The 12,615-nt window shown below is 40.9% G+C and overlaps 1 protein-coding gene across 1 annotated transcript in view; it reads right to left on the bottom strand.

Annotated features, from left to right (window-relative positions):
• Window positions 1–12,615, bottom strand: part of LOC134678866 (myosin-1B) — an 82,410-nt gene that overhangs the window by 17,543 nt on the left and 52,252 nt on the right. Inside the window, exons 5-9 of the mRNA XM_063537590.1 lie at window positions 10,688–10,855; window positions 9,270–9,416; window positions 5,463–6,208; window positions 892–1,102; window positions 159–311 (exon numbers count right to left, since the gene is read on the bottom strand). Of these exons, the coding sequence (XP_063393660.1) occupies window positions 159–311; window positions 892–1,102; window positions 5,463–6,208; window positions 9,270–9,416; window positions 10,688–10,855 (1,425 nt within the window). The remainder of the gene's footprint in view (window positions 1–158; window positions 312–891; window positions 1,103–5,462; window positions 6,209–9,269; window positions 9,417–10,687; window positions 10,856–12,615) is intronic.

Genomic DNA, 12,615 nt, shown 5'->3' on the forward strand with positions numbered 1-12,615 from the left:
TCCCTGTAGCGGTCGCAGTCTAGTTGTGCGGTGTCTCTTTCCTTCTGCAGCCGCGCGGCCTGGCCCAGAGCCTTGTCGAGCTGGGATTGTAGGGATTCGAAGTCGTACGATTGCTTCTCTCTCTACTTAAAGCTGTAAGATAGAGACATAACACTTACTTGTGCCTTGTCGTTCTTGTCCCTGTAGCGGTCGCAGTCTAGTTGTGCGGTGTCTCTTTCCTTCTGCAGCCGCGCGGCCTGGCCCAGAGCCTTGTCGAGCTGGGATTGTAGGGATTCGAAGTCGTACGATTGCTTCTCTCTGTCCACTTGTAGCTGCAAGAAAAGGATGGATTTAGATTTTGGTGGATACCTAAAGTCACTGTCTGTGACATAAGAGTCGTAATCGTCAAATGAGTCAAGTATTTCAAAGGACTTTCTTTATGCTATTAAATTCAATGAGATTTATTTTTAATCTCTGTCGCAAATAGAGGGATGTTATGTTTGACGCCAATGTCTGTCTGTCTGTCTGTCTGTGGCAACGTAGGTCCAACGGATGAACCGCTTTCGATACGGTTCTAGAACGAGAAAGTGAGTTTTCCTGCGGTGGTTCTTAGCTGTTTGATGAAAATCAATCCAGCAGTTTGAAGACTATCATATCTTTTCCAAAAGGATGTAAGGCATTTTTTGGCATAAAATAGATTTTATTGGCATATAGCGTAGGGGTGTTTTTTAGTGTATGATTGTATTTCTTCGTATTTTCTCGGAAACTTTCGTATTTGTCATGCTACTTCAATCAACCCCAGTACTTGTATCGAGAATTCGAGACTGACTGAAATAGCAAGCAAGACACGTTCGTACGTTTCCGTGAAAATATGAAGGAAAATAATTATGCACTACATCTGTAGCTATATACCTTTCTGACTTCGGCAGCAGCCTTGTCCAGCTTTTCTTGCAGCTTGTCGATCTCCGAGTGCGCGTTGTCCAGCGAGGCCTGCAGCTTATCCTGCTGCAGCTGGGCCTTGCCGAGGGTCGCCTGCGTTCGCTCCAGCTCTTCCCGGGCTTTGTCCAGCTCGGCGGTGGCCTTGTCTCGCTCGGAGTGGAGGCGGCTGATGCTGGATTGGACGCTGGATGAAACAGGACGGGTTAGAAGATGAGTTGGTACATTTTTAACTTAAGTTAGTTATTTTAACATTTTTTTTATGTATTTTAAGTCACTCCTGGCGATGATTTTCTTGGGACAGTTCAAGTTAAATGCGGATAATTTTGTAGGTTTACAGCAACAATCTTAACTTGATTATCAGTTGTCTTGACGATTACCAAGAGCGATTTCAATGATGTGCTTAGTAGAACCATTGTGTTGTAAATGAAATATTAACTACTTATAAAAAAGAAATGGTTTTATAGTCTATTTCGTTACAATATTTACATACTGGTCAGCTAAACGTGGTAGAAAGGCTGAAAGACAGCCCGATGGTTCGACTGTCGTTGACAAAAATTTCAAAATTAAGTCGAAGCATAGTCATTTGAAATAATATCCTTCACAACTCATTTATAGAGCTATTAAAACGATTCATATTTTTCGCGCTTCTATGTTCGTTTTACAGTAAGATAATTACTTTAGATGACATACTTACAGTTAAAAATTAACGCATATATTATCATTAATTACTGCCAAGTGCCATTTGAAGTGTTGTTAATTTTAGCTAACCAGACTATATCACTATACAGTGTGGAAAGATAAGTCGGGCCCTGTAGGGAAACTACCTTAAATCCTTAAGCTGGCTCATTTTACTTAGAGCTCGTTCCCACTATGTCGGATGTCGTGGCGATTTTTAATCGTACGTTCCACTGGCAGAACATTTTATATGAAGCTGTTCACACTCGTCCGACAACGATTTTGTGTCGGATACGACATAAAATGTCGTGCGTTTTGCCAGCCCTCCCAGCCCGGAAAAAAATCGTGTCGTGTCTCGCTCGCGTACGAGTGAATATAGCGCTGTTCACATTTTGTCGGATGTCGGAACGATTTCGCCCGCGCGGCACCCCCTCACACACCCGCGCGTCGCTGCCGCGTCGTTGCGATCGCTCGCATTGCGCAAACATAGTTTGGCGCGGAAGGAGAGTATTGTTTTTATGCTGCAAAATTGTAATAATGGCTGTACTTAATATTTTTGTAGTTTATGCATCCTGATATCCGAGATAGTAGATCGTTGAATGTACTTATAGACATTCTAAAATAATTGAAAAATTTCACTTCATCACTTCTTAATTCAGCTATCAAATTCTGAAATATTCCTAAGGTAAATCTTTCCCTGAGAATTGGGTGTACCCAATATCTCCTTTTTTTAACTGCCTCTAATCGTTTCTTTCGCAAATAATACAAAACCACTAACATTTCGTCGACGTTCATCTTGTACTAAACTTTACTTAAAGGAGACATTCCTTTATTTTTAAAAAGAAACAAAACTGCATTCAAAGATTTTTCTTTTTTTCTTCAATTTTGCTTGTCTAAAAAAATCTTGAGTACTAAATATTCCATTTTATGGAGATTTTGTACGACAGACGAGTGTAAGACCTAATGTTTCTTGGAGAAATGTTATCATTAACATTAACTGTATCGACTAGTAGAATAAAATTGCGAGTTTTAATTTTTTGAAATTTTTAGCCGGTTCGAGTCCCGGGCGAGGCAAGCGAGTTTTAGAAAATCTTTGAATGCAGTTTTGTTTCTTTTTAAGAATAAAGGAATGTCTCCTTTAAGTAAAATGAGCCAGCTTAAGGATTTAAGGTAGTTTCCCTCCAGGGCCCGACTTATCTTTCCACACTGTATACTGAATACCTACAGATGGTTATACACTATTTTCGCATGACGTGTTAAAGCTGTCGCTACACGATGTAGTGTATGAGAAGTATTTATCTACCTACTGTGTTGAAAGCAATAGTACCTAAATAAATTTCTTATAATCAATGATCGTACATTTTTCGGTATCGTCTTGGGTCGTCCCATTCGTGTTTCGTCAAGTTCTTAAATTAGTCCTATTCTGCTTACGTCACTCATTCTACATTCGTCACAATCGTCGGTGGTTTTCAATGTAGAATGAGTGACGAAAGCAGATTAGGACTAATTTAAGAACTTGACGAAAAACAAATGGGACGACCCAAGACGATACCCAATTTTCCAGCATTTTTGGTGCGGCAGAGTTGTGTTAACGGAATTTGTATAGATAATTTCAACTGAAATGGTAAATTAAGGTTAATATTAACGTAATTAACGCTAATTAATCATTAGGGTTGAAATTATTTATACCGATTCCGTTAACACCGAAAATGTACGATGTCTGCTCATAATAAACGCTACCAAGTATGAATTATTTGTGTTACGAACTATCTATTACGATACGATGAAGAATTGTCTACGCGTCAGTCGTTTTCTTAATACACGTGATTTTTATGTAGTAATTTTTGCTCAATGCAATACAAATACAGATGTAATGTGTAATTAATTGTTTTTCATCGTATTTTCTCGGAAACGTCCGTATTTGTCATGCTACTTCAGTCAACGTCAGTACTTTTTGTACTGAAATAGCAAGACACGTTCGTATGTTTCCGTGAAAATACGATGGAAAATAATTATGCACTAGATCTGTACTATTTAATTGCTCTCTTCAATAAATAAGTACGTATCTGGTATGGATTGGTGTTAATCAAGTTCAATCAAGCAAGTCTACCACGAACCACGTTCGACGTGTTGCCTCCCTGTCACACTTACGTACGATTTTACACGTGCGACATAGAGGCAACACGTCGAACATGGTTTGCGGTAGACCCTCATGACCTTACGGTGGTACGAAAAATCCGAACCCATGCATAAGCATAAAATAAATAAGGCTTTGGCGGAGACAAAGGCCTTACTAGTATTCGCTGTCGCGTGCTGGCTTAAACGATGTGGTCCCACTACGATCAAATGCCTTGTTAGAACATTGGGCCTAACCCTCTAGAGAGGGATTTATGGACTAAAACCTGGGTGCTACGTATCTAGTTGGCCCTTTGAACGCCAAGAATCCTAATGCGCCAAGAATGCTTAATGATCCTTATGGCCTACATTGTCAAGATAATGTTTATCATGCTTTGTATGATGACGTGAAAGTGTGCATGAAATTTTTGGGTAGGGTGCATGGCGATCAAAGGGTTTATAATAATAGTTGAATTAGCGAAGGGTTTTCACAAGATTAGATTAGATTAGATAAGATTCATTTAAGATAGAAGTACTAGTGCTCGACGCTGCACTAGTATTCGACATGGGCACTTTATGTCAAAGTGACAAGGATTAAATTTGAATATAGACAAATCTTCGACGTTCAAAAACCTATATTACTTTGACATATTATAAAGTGCCCATGTCGAATACTAGTGCAGCGTCGAGCACTAGTACTTCTACCTTATTTCTTATTGAAAATGTACATTAAATTTTACATGTCAAAAAGATGTATTTATGTATTTGTAGGTATGTAGCAAACATCGTGGAAATCGCTAATTTAACTACAACTTCGTAACTGTCTTTTTGATTAGTAATGTGGTCAATAACGTATTAAACTTATGAGATTTGTACGCTAACATAGATAGAAATAGCGATAGCGATAAAGGAGTTAATGTTAAAATAATTTATCGAAAGATTAGGTTCAAGCTTTTGTAGCTATTTTATTCACTACCTACTACACGTATCGTTTACTACTAATTGTACTCCGAAAACTATATAAGACATCGTGAGTTGTCGTGCATATGAGACTAATAAATAACGCTTTTATTCGTTGTGAGTATGAACCATGGACGTAGTTTTAAAAACAAATGAAAACTCGAAACGTAACAAAAGTTTCCAATAAGGGTAAAAGCTCGACAGGGCGCAGTTTGCACTCCATTACTCGGGGTGTAGTGTAGGCGACATGAATTCCGGTTCTCCCACGGGGGAAAACCGGCTATTAGTCACGAAAGCCTACACCCCTATACAGCGCTACTATTTGACGATTTATTTGAAAATAGTCAGGTTGCGTTTAGTAAACAACGTTTTCAACACTGCAAACGCGACGTTGATTCTTGCATAAGGTTTAAATAAAGTTTGAAAGCTCCATTATATCTACTGTCTTAAAAAGTGAGTAAGTAGTGGTGAAATTAGTTAGTTTTTTCTGTCGGATAAAAAAAAACAAGATGATATATATGCCCGAACTTCTAATGTTTAAACTCATGTCTTATCTTAAACTTCCATTATGTCGTAATTACACGAATCTTTCTTAACAATAGTAGGTACCTAATGTCTTATATTTTAGAAAATGAACACATTTGCCTAAATGAGCTCCCGCTAAACCGCCCATTTTCTCTACATATACGAGCTAAATATTTATGCCGATCTACACATAAAATAATATGCGAAACGTTTAACATAATAGCCTATTACAAAACGGCACGCAAAATTAAAACACAAATAGAACTTACCGATCATATTCTTCTTTCAAGCTGTCCTGTTCCGTTTGTGCATTTTCCAGCTTGGCTTTAAGGCGGTACACCTCACCCTGACTCTTCTCGAGCTTGTCTTGAAGCCCAGAGGCCTCCGAATGCGCTCTCTCTGCGTCTGCTTGCGTCACCCTCAGCTCTGCAAGAGTACGTCTCAACTCTGCGGCGTTTTTATCCGCCTTCTCTTGCACTCTGTCCAGCTCCTGGGACGTTGTTAATGTGCTTCTGCCGAATGTGGTCTGCGAGCGTTCGAGTTCGTGTTTCAGCCGTTCGTTTTCAAGCTCAAGTCTGGCTAGACGTTGTTTTGCGGCTTCCCAGTCAGCCCCGGACCTTCCCACCTCGCTTGCCGCTTTGTCAAGCTCCGCTTTAGACTTGCCTAGTTCCGACTGAGAGCTTTCTAATTTAGCTTCGAGTCTGTCCTTCTCGGCTTGGGCTCTCTCGAGTCTTGCTCCTAACTTTTCGACTTCACTTTCAAGAGCGTGGAGTTTCATCTTGTAATCTGCTATCTCTCTCTCGTGGAGCTCTCGCTCCTCGTTCTTCTCGTGCTCCGCCCTGTCTCGTTGTTCGCGGAGTTGTTGGATTTGTTTCTCTTTGTCTCCTATGACTTCTTCGAGGGACGAGAGGGCGCCTTCAGAGGAGCAGTGATGCGCTTGCATGGCGTTGAGCCTAGCTCTAGCCATGTCTACTTGATTATCTTTTTCTTTCAGCAGGTCTTCAAGGTTTTCGATCTGAAAACACGTGTTTTATGAAATTGGTGTCAACGTTTGATGTTCAACGTAAACAGCCACTGAGTATAAGCACTTGTTCGGCCTTTGATGTGCCTCTTATAGAAAGTATCTTAATCCTATATGAATTACGATGTATTGATTTCATTGGAAAACAAAAATACACAGAAAACAGAAATAAAATAAAACAACATACCTTTAAATAAAAATAAGGACAGGACTTCACAGGATACAAAACTAAAAATTCAGCGTAAAAATGAACTCTAGCATAAAATAAAAATTTGCTTAGTAATGGAAATATTTTTAGAAAGATAAGCCTTATGGGAAGACTAAAAAGTACTTTCGTAATTTGTAGGATTACAAATGGTAAAAGACTTTTAGGAATTGGCATTGTGTTATCGAAAAAAAAAATCTTTGTCTATACTAATCACGAGGCAAAGTTTTTTGAATCTAAAAAAAAAGTATAAGATCGAACGACGATGTTAAAATCACTATTCGTTATAAATATTTGCACAATATAGCTTTGAATTTTCACGTTTATGCGTGCTTTGGATTCTGTAAAAGGTTATTTCACAAATATATTTTTCTTTAGGTAGGTATCTTAGTCCAAAAAATGTTAGTATAATGTGTTGATTGCTCCTAAATTACTAAGCATTTACTCATGCTTTTCGTCTTCGACTTTTTACATACAGGTATGGTGTAAATACACTTGGAGTAAATTCGACAAAACTATTTGGAAATTTCGGAATTAAAATTTGACTTTAGACATGTTGTGTATTGCTATTTGCGAGTCGTGAGAGTATTATATAGCGCGGGTAAACACAGTGAAAGTTGGTGTGTAAGTCTCCAGGGCTCGTGATGTATCGATAACGCATTGCGGCACTGAGACGCTATATCATAGGGCTCTGCGGGCCTATAGTGGTTGTGTTTATCGACTGTCGCTGTTGATAAGATACTCGTAGTAGGGTCAGTAAGGTCATTTAGCATGCACTTTAGTCTCAGGCGATGCCGTTTGGCACGATTGTTCCTTAGGTCAAACAAAGTTGATCTGGCCCGGTAGACAGGAGATCGTACCATGCAGACCCCCCAAAGAGGGGGGGTGAAAGGGTCGGCTCCCAGGTCCAACCTATGCTATATTCCTTCCTAGTCTTAGCAACTAGGTCAAGTTATATATCATTTTCGTATAAATTAGGGACGAGGAAGGAGGAGCCAAGCGGCATCGCCTGAGACTAAAGTGCATGCACTTCCATACATTTGTGTTCCTTACTAACCCTACTACTCGCGCATTTTCAAAATTGTAGTAGTAATGATAAATGCAGCGTAAACCAGGTTTTTTTTTGTAGTTAACGTGTAAATGTCCATGTGATGTTCTTTAATTAAAATCTATTCTAATCTAATGTATTTAATTTAATTTTGACGACCGGTCTGGCCTAGTGGGTAGTGGCACTGCCTATGAAGCCAATGGCGGGTTCGAATCCTGGTAAGGGCATTTATTTGTATGATGATACAGATATTTGTTCCTGAGTCATGGTTGTTTTCAATGTATTTAAATATTTATATATATTATCGTTGTCTGATTACCCACAACACAAACTTTCTTGAGCTTACCGTGGGGCTTAGTCAATTTGTGTAAAAAATGTCCTATAATATTTATTTAAGTATAAAAAAAAATCGATAGTGAGAATTACCTAATATAGAAAAAAAAACATGATGTGAGTCGCTTAACTTCAATCTCGGGTAAATCCATCTGTCAGATTATGCGATTTTGGTATTAAGAAAAGGTAAGGTAGATATTTGCTGAGCGGGTCGAATGGATTTACCCGAGTTTAAAGTTAAGCGACACATATTTATTTGACCATTTTGTAAAAAGTTTCGTTAAAAACTATCTAACCTTTTTATTATACTGATCTTATACGGTACGGGTTACTAAAATGTCTATTAAAGGATTTCAATTGAAATACAACTTCGTTTATATGGGCGCTCTCTCATCCCGTGACCCATAAGAGGGAAACTGCCCTAATGAAACATATTAATCAAGGTCCGCTGACTGCGGTCGTACATTGCATAAGCATAATGCATATCGTTACTGCAACATCGTTTGATGTCACCCGCCCGACACGGAGCATATGCATAAAATATGGCGTCAGACAGGCGGCGACCAGCGATTAGTGATTAGTGTTTTTATACTTTTTTTATCGCTGGCGAGTTTTTTTAATGCTTGTAAAAGGTCAAGTGACAATTTTACTATATAGGTACATGCATCTCTTGTATCCACATGGGGTCTAGATTTACACGTAAGTTTTTTGTGGAATATTTATGGTGTCTAGAATGTATCCATGTATGTTCTATTAATTCAATTATTAGTTTATCTACGAGTATGAATTAAAGTTCTATTTTCACTTTAGTTTTATCGACGTGATTTATACTGAAATATTTAACAGTAATATACAAAATAGGTGCATAAAATAATGTTTATTCAATGTGTTCTAGCATTACTGAAGAAAAAAAAAATTTAAAACCTAAATAGGTACGAGGGTAAAAAATAACTGAGGTGAGGGCATCAATATATAAAAATACTTAAGACATCTTTATTCATACCTATATATTCATCCTGCTATTTAATCCAAGTAACACAAACCAAACACCACAGCCACCGTCACATCCATCCGAACAACAATCACTTCAGTTACAGTCATTGCTGGCTAGGTTTTTATATTACGTACCTATATTTAAATTTAGATGCGAATCCAAAATAAATACTTATGAGCTCAAAATGCATAACGATTGGCAGGCTAGCATGGCACGAATTCCTAAATCTAGGACATGATTGTCAAGAAAATCCCCCAGGACTATCAGCGCAAGACATATTGCACGATATAAATTAGCTCAAAGTTATTTTAATTACATTAACAAGTCCCAAAACATCCGCATTCCACAATCAGACTTCACATTGATCACAATTATTCACTTTTCTTAATTTACTACTTTGAGATCCTTCATCACATTAGTTCACCACATCATCATCTTTTCCATTTGCACCCTTATTACCACAGCACCAAAGTACCTTTCGCTGCAGCACGTTGATCTTCCTATCCTTGATCTCGGAGTGGTCTCGTAATTCTGCCAACTCGTGCGCAGCGGCCAAAGCTGCTGCGGTCTTCTTTTCCACCAGGCGGCTCTTCTCGTCTAAGCGCGCCTTAAGCTCCTCTACCTGAGAACACATTAATGGTTAGATGAACATTAGAGAAAGAAGTATTAGGGAGATCTCACACTAGCGTCTCCCGAGCGTTGGTGCAATTGTGTAGCGCTGACTAGACGCTGGTTAAAATAATCTAGTGTGGGGTCTCTCTTAAAGATCCCCATGCCAAGTTCTTCCAGTTTGAAAGGATGTTTGTATTTTGCCATACTTTCGGCCTAGGGTGTATATTGAGGACAGGACGGAACACGTGGTGATCTGATAATAAGATAAGAAAACTCTTATGTCCTTATGCAACGACGGGTACTCGTAGCTTACGTGGCGCCAGACTATATGGAGAGTAATTTTGATTGATCTAAAATCCATAGCCATCAACGAACATCGACGTCCCTTATTATTATTTTTATCAAAAAGCCTCTAAGGCAAAGCAAATGACATCAGAACATGATAATTCTTCTAATCATGTCAGAAAATTTGATCTTTTTTGTCGATCGGTCACCCATGTATGTAAAACTCGGCAGATGGCAGATACTTAATAAGTGCACATGCAGATGGACGGATTGCACAAGGAATTTTCAAGGCTATGTGACCGATATCACATCATTCATTATGCTTACATGAACTACAAAGTCCATCCAACATTATGTTAATTAATAAGCAAACATCAAGCCTTTTCTAAATTACTTTTCACCAAATTTTGAACACTTCCTCTACTATTCTGCAAGGCATAACCTAACCTAACTTGACCTAATCATTATAAAACTAAATTCTTGTAGGGACTTCATTATGTACTTAATCTACATAACTAATACTATTTGAGCGAAATACTTCATTCATGCAAATATAATATGACCCCTCCTTTGGGACAGATTACTTTAAAGTCTCAAAATATATGTTCTTAATATATTGACACTGCTTAGGAACAATTTGCGGTGCGGGTCAACTTTTGCCTTCTACCACATAAAAACTCGGAAGAAGCTTTTAAAGAAAAAGCTTGGAAAAAGAGGATCGGGTGCGTCTTGAATTAAAGTTTCTCGCTCATGTCTTACGACTTGGCCGTGACACATTTGGTAGGTACACACTTGCAGTGCTTAGTAACTAGGAGAAGAGAAGAACTAGAAAAACTGACTGTAAACTCGTGTCGACATATTGTGTAAAACAGCGGAGATTTTTGACGCCAGTTGTGCTAGCCCTAAATTTGAATAGTTCTTGTTTCGTGTCTTCAATCCAAAAGTAAAGTGGCGGTAGTGTAGGCCTCGCCGTAAGCTAAAGTTCAACATTCTCACGTCAGTCTGCAACATGCTGTAGTGCTCCTCCTTGGCGCACAGCGACTCCTTGAGCACGGCGATGTGGCGCTGGTAGTCCTGGTGCTGCTCCTCCAGCGCCTTCATCTTCGCCGCCATCGCCAGGATCTCCTGGTCCCGCCGCTGGATCTCCAGCCGGAACTCATCCAACTAGTTGATCATCCACCCCAAATTCGTCATAGAATCCGTCAACAACATTAGTACAAACGACAAAGAATAAAAAGTTCTATCTACTGAGGCAAAAGTGATGGCAGAAATGATACTGATGTTAAGTCTACTAATACTGATTCAGAAACGGTTAGTGATGTTAGATCGATGGTAAGCGGCGCAAGCTTCACGCGCGCGTGGAAGACTCGGATTAATATTAAGTACCTCATACGCTCGTATCGACATGCATTACACTTTAACTCTAAGACTGTAAATTTAAAATCGCACCGGTCACTCGATTAGGAAGTGGGACGGCTGGAAAACTTTCTATTCTAAAGTACAAATGGAATCGCATGACGGTAGAAAGCTTTCCAGGTCCGCAGGCTCAGGCCTGGAGGTAGATGCTCGGGCGCCTACGTTGTGATACATTTATCTACCGTGAGACACGATGACATGATCTACATGAGATGTCGGGTCGTGAGAGGTTCTATGCGGGTGGCTGGGACCAAGCGACGATGAGGCTCCAACACCGAAAGCACAACATGATCAAATGATAATCTCAGGGATCGCACAGAACATTTACTCGAAGGTCTCATTCGATGCATTCGACCACAACAGTCTTTATTATTAATAACAGTCTTTCACTAAATTGCCAAATTTGGTGTTAACGTAATCGATCTCACATTTCGCCTAACCATACATTACGTACATCTATAATATCAATATCGCATCTAAGGCCCTAGTCTTAACAAAAATAATTTTAATCGATTAGATTTTATTCAAGAATATAATTCGTCTTATTTTAATAAAAATAGCTTTAACAACGAACAAGTCTTTACATAAAAATATAACGGTTCAACACAGTCGTCGGCGGCGACTCGGCTAAGTTCGTTAAAGCGAGAAATTGACACGTTTCGATCGCAGTCACAGCGTAGTGGCGCTATAGTAGGGCGAACGGCGCGCGAACGCCGACGCCGAGGACACGGCGCCGCCGAGGCGCGCGGCCAGGCCGCCCAGCGCCGGCGTCGGCGCCAGGCGCAGGCGCGACGCCGGCACGGGCGCGGGCGGCGCGCTAGTGCGCCCGTCCTTCATCACGCGCACGTCGTTCAGCAGAAAACTTACTTGGCGCTTGAACGGAGGCTCGACTTTATCGTACAGCGAGGCGTGCGAGGGCGCGAGCGAGGGCGGCGGCGGCGAGCCGAGCGCGGCCAGCTCGCTCTCGAGCAGCGCGACCTGCCGCTCGAGGGTGGCGATGCGCGCCTCTTTGGTCTCGAGCACGGCGGTGAGCGTGGCGCCGGCGCTGCCGCCGGGCAGCCCGGCCGCCGCCAGCGCGCGCTCCAGCTGCACCTGCAGCGCCCGCAGCGTGTCCGCCGTCGCCTTGAGCTCCTGCCGGCAGCCGTAGACGGTCAGCCGCCGCCGCCGCGCTGCAAGGCTCCGCGGCCCGGTGGGGCTGCGCCGACCCGCCCGCGCGATCCTCGACGCAGCCCCAACGGTAGGCGGCTCGGACACATTTTATCGCTTCTAATAATGATTGCTCAAACTGAATGCCCAATCAAAATGACACGAGACGGTCTTCTAAGGTTCATGTGGCGGGAACAATGAGCTGCTAAACATGCAATGTCGTGGTTCAGTTGTGTTCGTGTCGCTTTCTCTTGTGTTATGGCCGAATTCATAGGTAATTTTTCTGATTTTGAAAACTGTTTTTGTATCGTCGAGGTGTCTGGACGGGGTCGTGTGCACAGGGACAAGCTGGACAGTGTCAC

The sequence above is a fragment of the Cydia fagiglandana genome, chromosome 2, assembly GCF_963556715.1.
Source record: "Cydia fagiglandana chromosome 2, ilCydFagi1.1, whole genome shotgun sequence".
Classification (NCBI taxonomy): Eukaryota; Metazoa; Arthropoda; class Insecta; order Lepidoptera; family Tortricidae; genus Cydia; species Cydia fagiglandana.